At 40.7% G+C, this 19,638-nt stretch overlaps 2 protein-coding genes and 1 long non-coding RNA gene across 3 annotated transcripts; 2 read left to right on the top strand and 1 right to left on the bottom strand.

Moving 5' to 3' along the window:
• The first annotated feature begins 275 nt into the window (after nucleotides 1-275).
• On the top strand, nucleotides 276-13,086 carry itgb3a (integrin beta 3a). Its single transcript, XM_030408027.1, has 15 exons — nucleotides 276-432; nucleotides 1,943-2,028; nucleotides 2,393-2,597; nucleotides 3,325-3,577; nucleotides 3,694-3,856; nucleotides 3,967-4,128; nucleotides 4,241-4,336; nucleotides 4,446-4,535; nucleotides 4,642-4,776; nucleotides 4,855-5,284; nucleotides 8,996-9,224; nucleotides 10,594-10,694; nucleotides 10,830-10,949; nucleotides 11,328-11,494; nucleotides 11,694-13,086. Exons 1-15 carry the CDS (start codon nucleotides 336-338, stop codon nucleotides 11,757-11,759), a joined length of 2,400 nt encoding a protein of 799 aa, XP_030263887.1. The 5' UTR covers nucleotides 276-335; the 3' UTR covers nucleotides 11,760-13,086.
• LOC115575756 (uncharacterized) lies at nucleotides 10,175-17,042 on the bottom strand. The gene is made up of 2 exons (XR_003982726.1): nucleotides 16,904-17,042; nucleotides 10,175-11,419 (listed from the first exon to the last, which is right to left on the bottom strand). It is a non-coding gene; the product is annotated as an uncharacterized LOC115575756 (long non-coding RNA).
• Nucleotides 15,353-19,557, top strand: mettl2a (methyltransferase 2A, methylcytidine). Its single transcript, XM_030408028.1, has 9 exons — nucleotides 15,353-15,532; nucleotides 16,408-16,496; nucleotides 16,915-17,183; nucleotides 17,946-17,995; nucleotides 18,081-18,141; nucleotides 18,239-18,378; nucleotides 18,483-18,589; nucleotides 18,877-18,942; nucleotides 19,034-19,557. The coding sequence occupies exons 1-9, from the start codon at nucleotides 15,381-15,383 to the stop codon at nucleotides 19,195-19,197; spliced, it is 1,098 nt and encodes a 365-aa protein (XP_030263888.1). The 5' UTR covers nucleotides 15,353-15,380; the 3' UTR covers nucleotides 19,198-19,557.
• Nucleotides 19,558-19,638: the final 81 nt, after the last annotated feature.

Below are 19,638 nucleotides of genomic sequence, written 5' to 3'. Positions count from 1 at the left end.
TATTATTTGTTGATTTATTTACTTTGTATCATTGCGGCCGCATCTAATAAAATAGACCCAAAACAAATAAAATAAAATATTTTTTCTGTATAACAATGCCAAATAAGTAGAAACACTCTGCCCGGCTTTGATTTCCCCCTGAACTTATCAACTTTCATCAATCCACGATGAAACGAGTGTCAGCATGTCATACACGAAGCTGTGCCCTGGTTTGTATCACGCGCACTGATGCGCGAGGCGAAGCTCTATGACCCAACATGCGTTGAGTCAAAGTTAAGAATGAGGAAAAGCGTTCGTGTCTCAAAGTGAACGAGTCCGCGGGGAACACACGACTCATGTCCAGCCGGCTCCGGTACTCTTCAGCCATGGGCTCTTTTTTACACCGTGTGGTGTTTCTGTATCTCTCTTTATCATCGGCATCAAACGTTTACGGTAAGACGACTGTTATTCTTTTGGGATACTTTTAAAAGTTTCACCTGTTCAGAGGCGACCTGCGGGTGTTAACGCCCGACCTGTTTGGGTTTCCCTGAAGGCACCGCCAACTGTTCCCAGCAGCATATGTGCTGATGATCACAGTTATTCAGCGTAATGTTCTCAAACGTATAAAGGAATAATTCACTGTAAGCTGACTTGGATGGGGGGATACAGTTGGGTGTGATTGTGCTGCTGTGCTGGAGTTTGCCTTATAAGGGAGTGAAACTGTAAGGATGTGGCTCCAGTGAAGACCAGGGGTCCTCCACAGGCTCTCTGGGTGTGCTTAGCTCAATTAATCAATACCTTCATGATCAGCAAATAATAGAAAATGTATATACACTACACAGGTGTGCTTTGTGGTAAAAAGTATCTAGGAGCCATACTTGAGTAAAAGTAAAGATATCCTGTTAAAAGAAGTGAGAGTCACCTGGTACTCGAGTAAAAGTCTTAAAATATCTGATTTGAAATGTACTTCTCAAAAGGAGTTTCTGGCAAGAAATGAACTCAAGTATAAAATGTACCTCCCATGTGCAGTATGGGTCAGTCTATTACCCGCCTGGCCGATTATCTGATCCAATGTTCAGCGTTTCTCTCATTATCGGGATCAGCAATTTTCTGTTTTATGGGATTGCCAATCGAATAGATCAATTGAAAAAAATGTGCTGGTTTAGATCTAATACATAATTTCATCTGCAAAGAAACCAACCAACAAAGCTTACTCAAGTAAAGTACATTCCCTAAAAATTGTACTGTACTTGAGCAAATGTACTTAGTTACATTCCGCCACTGAGTGAACAAACCAACTAGATAAAACACTACAACAGACTTTTCTATAAAGTCTACACCATCAGATTTATTTTTACCAGCTCGGGAAACACCATATTTTGTGCTGCTGTTAATTAATTCTTGTGAAATACATCATTTGTGTCTATTTACTTCAGAGGCCTTTCTCCACATCACTCAATATAGGACTTGATAGGACTTCAGGCACTTATTCAAGAGTCAAATGTAATTCTTTTCTTCATACATATTCTGTCACAATGCTGTTTTTAACTCAAATGTAACACTTTTTACAGAGATTAAGATGACATGTGTTGCTGACTGGGCTTATGTGTAACTGCAGTGAGCCACACCCATGAGTCTTGCAAGATAAGAAATAAAAACAAGGTTTGAACAGACTGCATTGAAAGAAACAAATGACTCTTGGAAAACATAATGAGGACTAGCATCATTCATGTTATAAGTAAACTGCACACAGGCTTCATCAAGCACTTGAATGTTTGCACAGTAGGCTTCTCTTGTGGAAGACTGCCTGATGACTGTGGTGTCTGCATTTGTGGCAGTCGAACAGAGCTGCATGGCGCTGATCAATCTTTTTCAATGTAATTAGCAGTATTATCCAGCTATGTCAGTTCCTCAGTGAGGAAATATGTTTTGTGTAACGTATCTTTCACTTTGGTTATCACAGGTTCCAACATCTGCACATCACGAGGAGTTACAACATGTCAACAGTGCTTGGCTGTTGACCCCATCTGTGCGTGGTGCTCTCAGGAGGTAAAAACAACAACTTATACACAGACACACACACTATGTCAAGTCGCTCCTCCCATTCATCACTCTGTGCAACAAGTTAGAACAGAAAGCCCATTTCCCAACAGCATTCTTATTGTTGTCATCTTCTGGTGGTTCTTCTTCAACATGCTGATACACTGTAGCCTCTGATGTGAGGAAATCAAAAATAGCAGGGAAATGGGTGTTGGCCATGCTGGAGAGACACCTGGGCCTGCTAGAGGATGGATAAATCAGTACATCTTATTACCTAAACACTTTCTCTTTAACTGATTTTCTTTTATGTAACGGTAGTTTGTTAACTTGTCACTTGCTTGAGTGCCTAACAGATCTGATGTGGTTGTTTCAGGAGTTTGGGAAGGGGGGATCCAGTGCCTCCCGCTGCGACCTGAGGCAGAATCTGCTGGATGGAGGATGCGCCAGTGGGGATGTGGAGTTTCCCTCCAGCACCCTGACTATTCATGAAGATGCACCGCTCAGTGACAAGGCCTCTGGGACTGCTGATGATGTCACTCAGATAAAGCCTCAGAAACTCAGTATGACACTAAGACCAGGTACTTTTACACCCAACCAGACATCACCTGTTACAGTGTAAAACCAGATGCTCAAAAACCCTACAAGACCAGATGCTCGCAATTAACCTGATGTTTGTTGCACAGGACCATCTGGGAACTCGCCTTTAGAAGCTATTTAGAACAGGGCAGGCCCTTTCAAAAAGTATTTGGCAGGTGATGAGACAAACAATCTGACTATGACTGTTTATCAACTCGTCAAATCAGATCACTGAACCACATGACAGACATCAAGGGCGTCCAATGCAATTTGCCATCTCTGGAAACACTAAAACGTTACCATTGTAAAGTAAAGATGAAGGCAGATTCAGCAACTGCAAGGTTTATTTTATTGTCTAAAATGTCTTCAGAACCATTTTTGTAATACAGGGGAAAGTTTCCAAATGACCCGCCAAGTTGGTCCAGCTTGAAATCTGTGAGCAGACAGCCCATTAGTGACATGTGTCCAATCAAGTACATTGTCGTCAAAGGGTGTATCTGTCCAACGCCAGGAAGTGTTGTGGGCCTGTGGACACATACCATAAGAGACCAGACCCTTTACCATTGTTATACATTCACCTATAGTCGATTCACCACAGCTGGGTGAACATCTTTAACAGAGTGATTTCAATTTAATGTTTAAAGGTTTAGGGACACCAACTGATAACACATTCATGAAATCTACAATGCACCTCTCCCTCTCTGCTGGCCCTCGTTTTTTCTCTCACAGGTGATGCGAAGAGGTTCACCGTGTCTGTGAAACAGGTGGAGGACTACCCAGTGGACCTCTACTATCTGATGGATCTTTCCTTCTCAATGAAGGATGACTTGGCTCGCCTTCGCACCTTGGGCAATGAGCTCGCTGCGAGCATGGGCAGCACCACAAGCAAACTACGCATGGGGTTTGGAGCCTTTGTTGACAAGACCTTGTCCCCTTACATGTTAATGTTTCCTCCAGAGGCAGTGGAAAACCCTTGCTATGGGTATGTGGAGAAGTTATGATTGGTGTTACATTTCAGAAGAAGGAGAAGCTCCGTCCAGCTGTGTTTAAAACAATTTAAAATGAATTTTCTCCTTATCTGATATCCTATTCCAACAGAATTAACGAGCAATGCCTGGCTCAGTTTGGATTCAAGCATGTGCTGTCACTGACAGAGAAGGTTGCTCGCTTTAATGAGGAGGTGGACAAACAGCAGGTGTCCAGAAACAGAGATGCTCCAGAGGGTGGATTTGATGCTGTCATGCAGGCTGTGGTGTGCAAGGTATGAACAAGTAAGACGTACATATGCACGCTCACTGGTGAATGTTCAAATACATACAAACATACAAGTTAAGTCTTTACTCATCATATGTCTGTGTCCATCATCACTAGGACAAGATTGGCTGGCGTCCAGATGCCTCCCACCTTTTGGTGTACACCACTGATGCCAAAACTCACATCGCTCTGGACGGACGTATAGCTGGAATCGTCCAGCCTAATGATGGTCAATGCCACCTTGATGATGACAATATGTATAACAAATCTACCGTTCTGGTACAGGCAATCATTTCAGTACATCAGTTATTCACTTGGGTTTTCAATAGTTTTTGGAGTTGTTGAACAAAACCAGTTTCTATTGAATACCATTTACTTCTTTGTCTCCCAGGACTATCCCTCCTTGGCGCTCATGACGGAGAAAATGTCTGAAAACAACATAAATTTAATTTTTGCTGTCACCAGCTATGTGCTTCCACTCTACACGGTAAACAAACTAAACTGTTTGTGCCACAGCATGACTTTTTTTGACTTGCTGATATAAAAACAAACCAAAATACTGGGTCATCATCCTGCTGTTATGTCTGTCTTCTCAGGAGTACAGTCGTCTCATTCCAGGCACAACTGTGGGAACACTGTCCGATGACTCTGGAAATGTTATTGAGCTCATTAAGGAGGCTTATGAGGTGAGGATATTCAAAACTTAGGACAATAAGTATAACATGTAAATTGATATTATCTATTCCATGTAAAAAAAAAAGTGACTTCTGGTAACAACTTTATGTTGAGCAGAAAATCCGCTCTAAAGTGGAGCTGGAGCTACTGGGTGTCCCAGAGGAGTTGAATCTGGCCTTCAACGCCTCTTGCCTAAATGGAGAGGTCATCCGAGGACTTAAGTCCTGCTCTGGCCTCAAGATTGGAGACACAGTACGTATCAGTTTAGATGGTGACATGCACATCTGGTATGTAAACACAGATTGTCATGAGACTTTTCCTCTGCTTCAGGTGTCATTTAGCGTGGAGGCTCAATTGCGTGGCTGCCCCAAAGAGAAGAGCAGCACCTTTACCATCAAACCTCGGGGCTTTAAGGATTCGCTGGAAGTCACAGTGAATTTTGCCTGTGACTGTGACTGTGAGGCAAAGGCTGAAGCTAACAGCTCCCTCTGTAGCAACGGCAACGGGACTTACGAGTGTGGTGTGTGTCAGTGTCACCCAGGTCGCCTGGGCCCACGATGTGAGTGTTCAGTGGACGATTACAGTCCATCGGATGACGTAAACTGCATCCCAAAGCCGGGGACCCCAATCTGCAGCGGTAGAGGCAACTGTTTGTGTGGACAGTGCTCCTGCCATTCAAATGAGTTTGGTCAGGTGTGGGGCAAATACTGCGAATGTGATGACTTCAACTGCTTGCGCTTCAAAGGGAAACTGTGTTCTGGTGAGTAGATACACTTCTTTCTGTTGTGATAAGTGGTAGCTCTCTTAGCTGTTTCGCCAGCACCAATATCACATTTTGCTACAGTGCAATAGATCTGAAAGCGATGAGACACAAAACAGGTGCTCCTGTTTAATTTCTTTTGAATATGACCTAGTCTAGGAACGTTTCTGCTCAAATCTTTCTGCATGGCTAGATTTGTAACTTTGTGTGAAGCAAAGGTTTAACTTAATACAGTGTTAGCAGGAAGGATTAAGTTGCCCTTCCCTTCCTTTTCCTTGTCAGCAATCTGACTTCACCAGAACGTACTCTGCTTGTTTCCAGCCACTCTTCGTCTGTAAACACACCTTCGTCAGTTTACATAGTGTTCTAATACTTAGCTTGACAAATCATGAATCCACATCCTTTTCAAAAACAAATGTGCAATCATTATGACAGTCCTTGCTTGTTTGTAAAGGACATGTAAATAATTGCTAAGTAATGCTTACAAATCAACAATCCTCTGCCAGGCCTGTATACTTGATGTGTGTCCTGAGTTAGACTGGTGTTTCTTATCGCTCACAGCCGTGCAGCATGATGCACCATCACTCCCCATTTCAAGTCTGCACAGCTCAGTGCACAGTTACTCAATCGCAGTGATAAAACTTTAATAGGCTTTGTCATTGGGTAATTTCCTTTACTAGCAGTTTGGGCATGTGACGGGGGATGAGCAATAGCAGAATAGAAAACTGCTCTTTTATCTTTATATACATTAAGCAGAGCATACTAACTGATTGAATAGAAATAAGAAAATCTCACGTGTGTCAAAAGGGAACTTCAACTTTAACAATTTGGGATCCTACTTTCTGTGGCTCTGAAGGAGTTTTGTCAAGTGTTGCCATCAAAGTATTTCCTCTTTGACTAAGAGTGTTTAACAGAAGTCCTGTGTTATATATGAAGATGTATGAGTTTTAAAAACATGTTTTTATCATGAAGGGAGGGTATGATTTAAAGATGCTATCAGGTTGCATTTGTATAGAAGCAAAGGAGGATGCTTTTTTTGGTGCTAGAAATCAGGGATCTAAATCTAGATCTAAATCTTAATCTGTCTCATGTGAGGTGCAATACTCATTTGCAGAATGCTCTTTTTAGAATTGAGGCTGCTATACGTGTGGTCGTGGTTTTAGCCAACTTCCTGTCCATTTTGGTGTTATAAATTGCCTCCTTTCGTTTCCACACTTGCACGACTTTCAAGAGAGCCCTCTTTGCTTCTTTCTTTTTTTCAAGCTTTGTTCTTGGCTTGCCATGTTTGGAAGTCTAAGCCGTCACCAGGAGAGCTGGAATCAGTAGCTTACCCTGTTCTGCCACTGCAGGTAAACAGGAAAATTCTAAATCACATTCAATTTTCATACAGTTCCATGGACGCTGGTTTCAACTGAATTTAACTGAAAGTGCAACATGATATGCAAGGTAGTCCAAAATGGTGCAGGTAGACGCATCACAGCCTCATTGCCTTACAACCCAAAACTAAACAGAACATACTCTGGGCTGGGAGGGTGCACCATGACCTAAGGAGAAGATGAGGAGTCATGCATGTGTTGACAAGACATTCTCCTGGAATATATGTTATTTATATCAGCAACGAGGAGTGTGAAGTCTTTCTTAAGGGAGGATGTTTATCTGAGTAACAGCTATTAAGACATTCAGTGATGACACCCAGGGTTTGGGCGCAGACACTCACCCGACCCGCCCACCCACACACCTCCACACAATAATCCATAACTGGTGTAAAACAGTCTGCAGAGCTCAATTCGGGAAGTTGCTGTGTCTCAACAGTGTCATGATGTTATTGTCTTTCAAGAATGAGCGTCCCTCGGCCCCAGCTCAATTGGAGCTACTGTGACCCAGGTCTCCTAAAAGCTCCATGCCTGTGATATTCCCTGTAGCTGTGTATTTCTTCCTCCGCTGAGGGGCTGTGGGACCGGTGCAGGGCCAGAGAGCAGGAGTCAGCAAGCACAGCCCCAGGGCCCATAAATATGAGGGAAGAGAGAACAGGAAAGTTTGCATTCCTCCGCTGGCAATTTGCCCAACCTCTTTTCTCCCCAGTGTGGCTCTGCCCCAACTGCACTCGATTCTGTTCCCTCTCGTCTTGTAACCAACACAAAAATGTTCTGTTGTACTGTTCTGGTTTTTTTCCCTGTGTTTGTCCTTTCATCATAGGAGGCCATGTTAACCTTGTCTGAAGCTCAGACATGTGATTAATGGGCCGGATTACTGTGCAGTCTCACAGAGAGAGCAGGATGATGTAAACCTACTAACATGCTTTTATGTCTATGAATCGGCTATACAACTAATAAGAACAAGACAGCTACTCACTCTTGTCAAGTTTAAGTAACTACACTGCAAAAAATATCCATTGGTTTTTAAATGTTTTGAAAAAAAATATCATAGATTTTCCAAGATTTTGTCTTATCTTGTTGATTGAGTTAGAGAGATTAATCAGCGGCTGCATTGCTACACCTTTTAGGTGAGACCGTTAATTATTAACCACCAGTGACAATGTCTGCTCCCATAACAACTATAATCACAATCTAAAAGTGAAGCAGCAGTTGATATGGTGGAGACTGGGGAATTGTTTTCTCAAGTTTACAACAGCAGATGATTTGTTTTGAGCTCGGGAATTAGGGACCCTTGGACTCTCTGTGATATTTCATTACCAGTCACTCACCCAGTCTGACCCAGCTGGGCTGTGAGTCACTCACTTTGTTCTTAGTCATCCATTGCCAAATCCTGTTTGCGTTCCTGCTGAGAACTCTAAAGTCTCAGGGGCTCTGTCTTTGTTTCTAAGATGGTTAAATGTGCCGATGCAGGGTGTCTCTCTGTAATCCAGGGGGGAAAAGCTTGTCTCCAGATCCTGTCAGGAAAGGGTTGCGTCATTCGAACACTGTTCCTAGAGTGGCCTGGCATTTGTGCTTTCTACTCTTGAACAGAATTTGGAAAAGTCTCTCTCTCTTTCTCTCTCTCTCTCTCTTTCTCTCTTTCTCTCTGTGTGTGTGTGTGTGTGTGTGCGCGCCTGCCTGTAAGGACATGGGAGTCATCATTAGTGTACTTTCCCAATACAACATTTCCTGCCTTTGTCAGAGAGGGGATGAAAAGGGGTGTGTGAAATGTCTCCTGCTGAGTAACATTGAGGGGCAATTACTTAATGTGTGACCAGGATAAAACCAGATTTGTTATGTAAAGACTAACAGAGCCGCACTCCAACCTTACTACTAGTAGTAATTGAAGCAACTCTTCATGTAGGATTATCCTTCGTGAAATACCATCAATTTAAGACCACTTCTGTCAGATGCTGATCATCATTTCAAAGCAAAAAAAAAAACAACTTCCTGGATAAAGATAGTGTCATCCTCAGGTCATCAAAGACTGACACTGTGAGTTGGTGTTCGTAGTTATATTATGTACAGAAATAACAAATAACACATGGTACCAGGTTACACCTAATATTAGTAATTACATGGTTGCAGAAACGACAAACACGTTCAGCGGAAGCCTACACTTGCCCAATCATTCAACGTGTTTATAACGATAGCAGCTTTATTTTGCAATTGTGTTATTTGGATTATGTAGATTTGTTCACCTGGCCCCTCCCGTGTGACTATGAAGATATTATATTTGAACTGTACATAGCATTTACCATCTCATCTACCATCTTATCCTTTTTGATTCTTTCAGATCATGGGAAGTGTGACTGTGGATCCTGCAAGTGTGACGTTGGCTGGGAAGGAGAAAACTGTAACTGCACCACCGTAAAAGAGACCTGCGTGTCCGTTGCCAGCAACGACCTGCTGTGCAGTGGGCGGGGTTACTGCCACTGTGGGGTTTGTCAGTGCACTACACCTGGTGCATATGGAGCTACCTGTGATAAATGCCCCACCTGTCCTGATTCCTGTACTTTAAAAGAGTAAGTTCCAAACTAGCTGTTTGAGCTGAGACCAGAGAGGAGGGAATAGACATAAAACAGATAAAACACACTCTGGATGTAACTAAACCTCTAAAACAGGTGAATAAAGTCCCATCCTTTGGATCCTGCAACAGTCATGTTTTAGACAGAACAGATTTTGTAAAGCCTTGTGGGGCTTAAAGCAATTGTTTCGTTCTAATCCTTTGGTACAATGAATGTGCTCAGCAAATTTCCTGCGGTCTTTCATCAAAATTAGTTTTTGAGCCATCTCATATCAAAAGTCATATTTTAGCCTTAGGGTGGTGGTAGAGGAAAACTCATGGAGCTCCACAGAAAGCAATGGTTTATCCTTTTAGGCCGGGATCACACTACAGGAGTTCTGAGTAGATGTAGGCCCGTTTTGCCCCTGTGCATGATCAGAGGAGAAATCTTTTCTGAGAGCTTTGTAGATACCAGCGTTTGGCCGACATTATCTGATAATGTGAGAGCTGTACAGATTCAGTCTTAAAACTCCTAAACTGCTCACAGACTCATTGGTGCTGCCCTTGAAATAGCAAACATGTTTGATATCTTTGACACAAAATCTAGATGATTACATCATCATTACTTTGTGTCAGGTCACGAAAATGATATCTGGAGGACCATTATCAAGGACTATAACTAAACAAAATGTCATGGCAGTGGCTGTTGAGCTAACTTGTTGTGGACCAAAGTTGACAATTTAAGTGTTCATCTGAAGTGATAAACTGTCTCTGCCATCGTGTAAAGACATTTCATGTACTAACTTAGCTGGCTGGTCGCGCATTGCAGCATAACGTTCCCACATTCCAGGATGAGAACATCTTCTCCCACACACATTTTGAACAAACTCAGGTGTGGTTTCATGCACAGCAGGGAAAGGTCAAACTTCTCTCGAAGCAACAACGGTCGGGGATATCAACACTTCAAGATTCAAGATGCAAAGATTCAAAGGTTTATTGATCACATGCAATTATACAAGTACAGCAGCTGTGAAATGAAATTGCAACCACTCTGTCGACTGTGTGAAAAAAAATAGTGCAACCAGAAAATACAATTATAAACAAGAATTAGATATAAATAAGAGACAATGACCAAAGAATTTACAGAAAAAGAAGGAAGACTGTGTGCAAAGTAGCAGGGTGTGTATGTGTGATATATGGTGTGTGCTTAGTGTGTGTTATGTTGGTTTATGAGAGTTTATTGTTCGAATGGCCTGAGGGAAGAAGCTCCTCCACAGACGTTCAGTCCTGGCAAGTTAGCCTGATGTAGCTGCACTCTTACTTCACTTATAATTCATCCACCCCTTACATATCATATCTACTAAAGAGCGTCAATACTCTGCTTGCAGGCGCTGCGTTGAGTGTCAACACTTCAAGAGAGGACAGTACTTTAAAGACAACAGCTGCAATAGAATCTGCAAAGATGAAATCAAATTAGTGGACCATCTGGGTGAGAACATCTAACTAGATACTGTGATCTTAAAATATTATGCACTGATGAATATGTTTTAAAGATAACAGCTATTATCTTGAAATTAATTTTTTGATTACCCTGTTTCTTCTTTTTATCCCGTTCATCCCACAGTTTTTCATCAAAGAAATGCAGTGAATTGCTCATACAAAGATGAGGATGACTGCCTGGAGCACTTCCAGTATTACGAAGATGAAAGTGGCAAATCCATTCTGTATGTGGTAAAAGAGCCAGGTACTGGGAGAGATTGTGTGCATGTATGAGTCATTTAAACTGACAGAAATCTGACAATTATAATTTGGTAAATTAGTAGGCCAGTCTGTGTCTGGCAGGAAACAGCAACAAGGGAACAGAGTGTGCATCGTGTGATGTGTTATTTTCTGAAGAACATATCATCAGCCAATCAACCACATCTGCACTCTGCCAACCCACAAAACCCAGTTACTTAGAGATGATGCACATGTTAATTGTGCAATGGATTTTCTGACACTTGACTGCAGTGGTTGCTTCTTTTCATGAGAGTGATCCACTGCTTTAGCAATCATCAAGGAAATTAACATTGGAAATGAGCTCCTTTTCTCTGTCTGCCCTCCTTTCTGTTTATCCGCTCAGATTGTCCTAAGGGTCCAGACATCTTGGTGGTGCTCATGGCGGTAGCAGGAGCCATTCTGCTACTGGGCCTTATTGGCCTGCTCATCTGGAAGCTGCTGGTCACCATCCACGACCGCAGAGAGTTCGCCAAGTTTGAGGAGGAGAGAGCCAAAGCCAAATGGGACACGGTGAGAAATAATTATAATTAAAACACTAACTGCATACACTAACAGCTTTTCAGTTAGGAATCCCCTGCAAATACAGTACAAACATATAATTGCCCTCTAAAGGGGAAAGTCTAAACTTCAAAAAGTTGGATATCAGTATGGGGCCGAATTAAACAGCGTTTCCTCTGTTTCCTCTGTTTCCTCTGTTTTCATTTCACAGGCTAACAATCCTTTGTATAAAGGAGCCACCTCCACCTTCACCAATGTAGCATACCGAGGCAACTAACAACTGAATGTCAGGTGAAAAACTCAGGGGTCAACGACCGAAATGGAATGTAGTAACGGAGAGAAATGGATGAAAAGGAGATCCTTTACACTGTCACATGACCGCTGCCAACAACATGATGTAATAATTGTACATATTGTAAAGATAACTAAAGCTGTTATTGTTTGCCTGGCTATGTGATTTCTTTAGCAGGCAAATTGCAATCAGATAGGAGTTTGTTAACATAAACAGCTTCTTCATATTGTCAGTTTACATTAAGGGGAACTGCTGATGAAATTCTGCCACGTTCCTGGTCTTTTCAAGAGGCTGTTCTACCATTACGTTTGTTGTTTTGGATTTTTTTTTTGTTTTTTTTGTTTCCTCACAATTTTAAATAGGAATCACCGTGACCTAATAGTAGTCGGTACAGAAAAGACCAATAATGAATGGACATATTATGGTCATTGTCAGTGTCTCCCACCATGTTTGATGTATTATGTACACCAAAGTCTTGTTTTGAAATATTGTCATTTGATGTTTTGCAGCTGCATTCTAGTTTCAAATCCCTTTTTAACTAACTTCAAGTGGGCAATTTTACACAAGTCACAGCAAAGTTTATCAGCACATGCACAGTGTGTAATATAGGATTGTAGTAAATTATTAAAACATGCTTCAAAGGTTTTCATGTACATTACAGATTCTCTTTTTTCTAAAACAAACGTGTTTGTTGTAGTAGCCTTATGGTTTTGACACAAATGCAGCACTCTGTTGGGTTACAGTTAACTGTAAAAAAAAAAGAGTAAAAACCCTTAGCCTTAACTACAGCCTCTAGGCTGACTTGGTTTACAGTAATGTTTTTGTTGTTGGGTTTTTTGATGTGTTATCTGCAGTGGTAAGGTTTTTACATGCTTTAACATGTTTCTGCTCCCTGCACAATCACATGTTTTTATGCATGTTGTTCATTTTGTCCGTAAAATTGTAAGAAAAACTTTCATCTGTCTTGCCATGGCTGAATTACAAATTCTTTGATTTATTTCATTTTCTACTGACTGATACGGTGTTACACTGAGATGCCTTATTCTATACAGTATTTGTGTATATGAGCAAATTGTATTGCACATGAAATGACATTGGCCGTAATGCCATGTGATTGGTAAGAACAAAGGAACTTCCTCTTGTCCATTTGTAACCTCTAGATGGGAGGCGAGATTACAGTGTGAGGTATGTCATGGCCTGTAAGATCATTGCAGAGTTGTCTGTTTTTTGCACAGTTTTTAAAGATGTCTGGGGTTCTGCTCTAGTGTGTTTCACAGGAGGACGGCATAAAGATACTTTACACATGACTTCACCAACGTTTCTGTGATGCATGACATTTGGGTTCTTTTAAAGATGCAGTATGCAGGATATAGAGGGATCTATTGCCATAAATCTGATATAATATTCAGAATTATGTTTTCATTAGTGTATAATCAGCTGAAGCTATGGACACTTGTGTTCTATTACCTAAGAATGAGCCCTTAAGATCTACAGAGGGAGCGGGCCCTCTTCCACTGAGTCCACCTAAGTTCCGCTGTGTCTCCAAATCAGCCTAGAAAGTACAAACCAAACACCATTTTTAGAAAGGGTCTTATGTGTTTTTAGCGGTCACCAGAAGGGAGGGTAATGCAATGGGGAATTAAGTTATTGGCAATCTGCAACCACACCACGAGATGAAACTAAATCCTACGCACTGGTTCTTTAAAGCCAATTTTATTAAGATCAGACTTTAAAAAGCGTAAAAGGGCAAGTTACTTGAAGATGATATAAGAGATCAATAATAATACGTTTTCTAAAGTTTTAAAGATATTTAATTCTTTCTGTATTCACTCTACAATGTTGGTTGACATTACATTTTGGATGAACTTTATAATAAATATCACAGCTGCCCTGTGTGAATTCAGTGGGGAGCTGAGTTTTTCATTTTGCCTCTTGGCTTCATTCAAACATAGGGCAAGTTGTGACACAAACAGTGAAATCACTTGAAATACCTCAATGCAAATTTTGAAAATTATTAGACGAGTAAAGTGAGTTGTAGCTTGGTGCCTTCAGAGGCAGGTGAGCAGGAGAGGTTCAGAACTTAAATCGCACAGTTCAACATGTTCAAATATTATATTTGTGGATCCTCTGACATTTGAGATTCATTTATTTATATCTTCATTGAGTTATTAAATCTACAGTGTCAAAGAAACAATCAAGGTGTTATGCACAATTCAAACGAGTTAACACATAATATTAGTGTTTCAAAATATTGGCAAAAGGAATGTCAGTTTTCCAAGGTTTTCCAAGAATAACCACAATCATTGTTCTCGATCACAAATCTAGCACATGCACAAGCTATGAACTAAAATGTGCATGAACGTGAAGAAAAACTTTAATTCCTCCCACTGAAGTCAGATATTACAGTGACCTTTAACGCAATGCATTTTGAAAGTAGGAGGGAATTATCAGTAAATCTCCACCTCTAGGCTAACAAGAGGTTGTTGTAGGCTTGTAATACTGACGTACAGAGAGCCAGAAAATGGCTGCTGTGGCCATTAAAGCACATCACACTTTGAATATGAAACTGACAAATGTGAAAGGTCACAAAAATAAAGCCACATATAACCTATAACATTTAACATCTCTGCACAAGTCATACATGAGAAATGTGTTTTATTTGTTTGTTTGTACTGGTAAAAGCATGATATTGCAGGCTTCAGACTCAGCTCATGAGATCACTGTTGATCTGTGCAACATTCAGTCTAGACATCTTCCTCATACATGTGGGTGAGACTGATACCAGTGGCTCATGGCACAGATAATCTTGGCATATGTCTCCCTCTAGTGTAAAAGCACTGCACTGATCACATACTGCAGAACCTTTGGAGACGCAGCCTGGAAGTTTTGTACGGAGAGTTTAACTGTAAAGCAGCCTGGAGAAGAGAACACAGAGCTAGATGATAGTCTTGCTGCGAGTTATGAGCATTATGATGTCACTTGTATTTAAGCAATATATTGATCGTGATGTTATGCTTATAAGCATACTAACAGCCAGTGATATAATGTAACTAAGTAGATTTACTCAAGTACTGTACTTTCTGGAGGATTGTGCTTTCGTATTTTCATTTTCTGCCACTTTATACTTCCATTCCACTACATTTAGGGAAATATTGCACTTTTTAGTCAGCTACATTTACTTGATAACTTTAATTACTAATTAATATGCAGACTGCATACTGCATCAGAGCCATAGTACTAGTAAATTAATCAATTTGATCTGCAATCGGTTTAAACAACCTATTTAGCTTTTTTTTTTTTTTAAATGCTGTATTTAAACACACAAAGTATATATATGTTAATATACAAATAATAGGATCATTTACCTTTACTAGTACTTTTTCATACATAAGTACATGCCAATTGCACATATTTGGAGACAATAAAAGATATATCAACACGACCATCCTCCATCTTCTAAAAGATGCGGTCCAATTTTTATCTCACGCGACATACGACTCGCCGAATTTGTATTTATACCAGTGATCTCAATCCCAATACGTCCGACAGTCCCTGAACGCAGCTCTATTAAAAGCACGGCCCTTCTTCCGTCGCGTCAGTTCGAACATGGCGGCGCCCCATGCTGTGGTCGGAGTGGAGGCAGGCAGCAGAGAAACAGAGCTGCCCGAGTCAGATCCAGCCACCGGGGAGGTGAAGAGACCTCAGTTCGGGACACGTTTCCTCACAGACCCGCGGCAGGTCTTCCAGCACAACGCATGGTCGGTAACTTGTCCCAGAAATCCAGAAGCGCAGACAGATGTTGGTGTGCATCCCTGTCAGAGCCTGTGTGTGTCCAGGCTGGGACATTATCATTAACGTACCCATATGACAAGAACATTAGTTGGATTGATGGTCTAATTGTCTAATAATAAGCACATGTAAACGCAGTTTTTAATAGCGATAGCTGATTTATTGATTGATTTACAGATTGGTGTTTTGATACTATGTTTACCAACGGGTTCATCATAATTTACGTTTAAATGGAAAATATAATATATTATCAGGTCTGATCAGACAACGTTTCATTAACTAATGAGATAATTGAATTTCAATTAATCATACCTTGATGGTAAGATGATAAATTGCAGTGCGTCTCCATTCTGCTGTATAAATTAAAGACATGCCAGCAGGTTTCTTCCCTTTTCTGTTAAAGGTTTTTTTTTTGTTCCTTTATTTTGTTTGTATTATTTTGTTTGTTTGTCTGCAAGTTTTCCTTCTCTTTAGTGAGGCTTTAAATATACTTAGTTTCATAAGCCATACAGTTAGAAATGACTTAAGAGGCAAATTTGTGATTTTTTTTTTTAGCTACATAAATAAGACAGACATGACATTCTGAGTAGGATATGCATCCAGATTTTAATATTTCAATAGTGTTTGAAAACTGAATCTGTTCATGCGGTTCAACTGATGAACATCATCTTCTTCTTACTGAACTCTTGCAGATATGAGTATATTTAATATTATCACCATGCTGAGTTTCATTTTGTCCCTCTTTCCCACTCCTATCACATGAAAGTGAGTTTCACATGAAAACCTGCAAGTCCTTCTCTTCTGTTATGTACCACACTGGATAATAAAGTCATGTTGTCAACAGGGACAATGTGGAGTGGACTGAGGAACAGGAAGCGTCTGCTAAGAAGAAAGTCTTAGAAAACAGTCAGCCACTACCTACAGAGAAACAAGGTTGCGTTGATGTTATTTGTCAAGACTCCTGTTTATGTGTACGTGTAGACATGAGTAGAACTGCTTGTAATCAGGACAGCATTCCTGCGTGTTGTATATATGCATTCTTCACCACTTAATTCGAGTTGTATGTGGTCACTGTGTGAAAAGATAAAGACATTGGCCCTGTCGTTGTTAAAGAATGTTTATGTTTATGGTATTCGCACATTGGCTAGTAAATTTGTGGCTGTAAACCCCTTAAAACCTCTTAAATTCCATAGGATGACTTACACTTTAGTACTATAATACCATGTAATCAGTGTTATCAGTGCATGTCTTATTATGCTGTATTAAGCCTTTTTGTGGTGGTTTGTAATCATCACAAGTCGTGCTGGATAATGACATAACTCTGACTATATTTGTCATACCTTTTTTGCAGAGGAATACGAAGGCCGGGCCAATGAGTACTGGAACGATTTTTACACAATCCACGAGAATCGTTTCTTCAAAGACCGTCACTGGCTCTTCACAGAGTTTCCAGAGCTGGCCCCACAGTGCAGCCTCAACAACGACTCCCATCCCCAGGTGTCTGGCGCAGACGACAGTCAGCAGGATAGTCTGGAAAGAGAACAAAGAATAGACGTTGCAGCACTGTCGCTCACTGATGATGACGCCCCTGGCTCCTCTGCGACATATCGCATTCTGGAGGTGAGAGATGAATTTAAAAGCACGTCAGCTTAACTTTAACCGTACACATTAAATGATGAAGCAAAATCTTTGCTTATGTCTTTCTTTTCAGTTGTCTATCTGATTAGTTATCTAAAAATGTTGACAGATTTCAGTGAAATCTTGTACAAAGCTAAATGTTTGATGAATTTTATAAAGAATGTCTAGAAGAATTGAAAAAAAAAAATGAAAGTTTAAATCTCTGATAAAATTCTGCTCTTAGAAACATTTTAAAAACCTAGCACATGTCCCATTATTAATTTCCACATATCTATTTCCAGATGCAGATAAATTATTAGTGGTACTAGCAGAAAAGTGAAGGGTCTGACTCGATACATCATCTTTAGTTGTTTACTTAAGTGAAAATGTTTCCAGCCCTCCTCAGATCATAACTCACTGATGAAGGCTGAATGGCTGCAACACCAAAACAGATGGCCAAAACACTGATTTGTTATGTCTTGAGCTTAATTTTTGGAGCATGGCCTCCACACAAATCATATTGTGGTATCCCTTATTATTTTGCCAAATTAAACCCTTCGAAACACTTTCTGTCAAAATAAATACAAGGTTCGTGCAGCCTCTGTGGAGAAACACATTTTCTGGTTATTTGTTGCAGTCTCTGGTTTTTGTCAGGATTCGTTTTCTTGGAACAAACTTTGCCACTGCGTGTGTTTCTGTTAGACACTGAGTGCAAAATCGAAGTAAACAAAATAAATGCCATTTGAATTGTTGTTCATTGGACAGGTTGGCTGTGGCGTAGGCAACACAGTTTTTCCAATACTGAAGACCAACAAGTAAGTGAAGTCAAGGCATGTTTGACAAATGCTGATCTCTACTCATGAGCACTTTAAGTGGTAACAGCGGTGTTGCTTTTTGCAGTGACCCGGGACTCTTTGTTTACTGCTGTGATTTCTCCAGCACTGCTGTGGAGTTAGTCAAGGTGAGCTGACGGTGACAAAGGGAAAGCATCATGTGTTGATTAATGTATTCATCATTAAGGTTGTGGGCTAACTGATGAATTGCCTTCGTTTCATCAGACTAATCCAGAATACGACCCTGGGCGCTGCCTCGCCTTTGTTCATGACTTGAGTGATGTGGAAGCCAATTATCCTGTCCACGATGGAACCCTTGATGTTATAGTGCTAATCTTTGTCTTGTCAGCGTTGCATCCCGATAAGTAAGAACTTCTTTCTCTTTCTTTCTTCTTCACTTTGGTTTTCACTCAGTGTGGATCAGTGTGAATGTATCGTTGGTTGTCTTAAAAGTTTCACCCCGTTTCAGGATGCAGGCATCCATCAGGAGATTAGCGCGGCTGCTGAAGCCCGGGGGAGTAATGCTGCTTAGGGACTATGGGCGCTACGATATGGCGCAGCTTCGCTTCAAGAAAGGTTAGTCAGGCTGAGGTCGAGTGAGACTCCAGTCCCAAAAGCTGTTGAGAATGTCCACGATTCATGATCTGTTGCTATTGCAGATCCTTAGAAATGTGCTTTATGTATGCTGCTCTTTAAAATGTTGAATAATATTATGAATGACACTTATTACAGACGTTGGTTCAATTTGTCATATTTCTAATGGTATTCTGCAAATTGAAATTGCATTACTTAATGCATGTCTATGAAAAGTTTGTACTTTGTTGCAGACTAATATGTTCATTGTGTCTTTCATTTCTTTTTAGGAAGGTGTCTGTCAGAAAACTTTTATGTCCGAGGCGATGGAACAAGAGTATATTTCTTCACTCAAGGTAAAAAAATAAATACATCCTATTATTTATTGGGATTTTGTTCTTTAATTCTATATATGAAAATATTTCTGTGCTTTTTTTTCTCCCTCAGATGAGCTCCATGAGATGTTCACCGAGGCCGGGCTCGAGAAAGTGCAGAACCTTGTGGACAGACGGCTACAGGTGAACAGAGGCAAACAGCTCACCATGTACAGGGTGTGGATCCAGTGCAAGTACCGCAAGGCTCCAGTTCAGCCAGCGAAGACGGAGGGCTGAGGCACAGGAGAGAACCTGACCGTCCACCCCACTGAGACCAGGAGCTCAGAAACCAGGCAGTGCTGGTTTCTGAGGATGTATGGACTTGAGAATCTCCACTGTGATCTGGATAAAGGGGGACGCAATTGGATACTTGAATGCTGTAAAAGCCTTACACCGATCAACTCAAGTGACAGTTTCTCATTTTGTGCTGATGAGCTCAGTAATCTGAGAAAAGGGCTGGTTACCCCTGATGAAGTGTTTCTATTCTGTCTGATGCTGTTTTTAATGAGCAGATGTTTTGAAATAAATTGCATGATTTTTAAGATAACTTCATGACACTTTTGTACATGCAAAGCAAATAAAAATCTGAAATCTTCATCTTTTATCCACTCAGGTAAAGAAGTAATTACTTAGTAATTAATTAATTCACAAGTTATGCCTTGCTTCCAATCACAGTCT

This window comes from Sparus aurata, chromosome 23 (assembly GCF_900880675.1).
Source record: "Sparus aurata chromosome 23, fSpaAur1.1, whole genome shotgun sequence".
In the NCBI taxonomy this organism is placed as follows: Eukaryota; Metazoa; Chordata; class Actinopteri; order Spariformes; family Sparidae; genus Sparus; species Sparus aurata.
The sequence above is the reverse complement of the archived record's forward strand: the minus strand, read 5'-3'. Positions and strand labels throughout refer to the sequence as shown.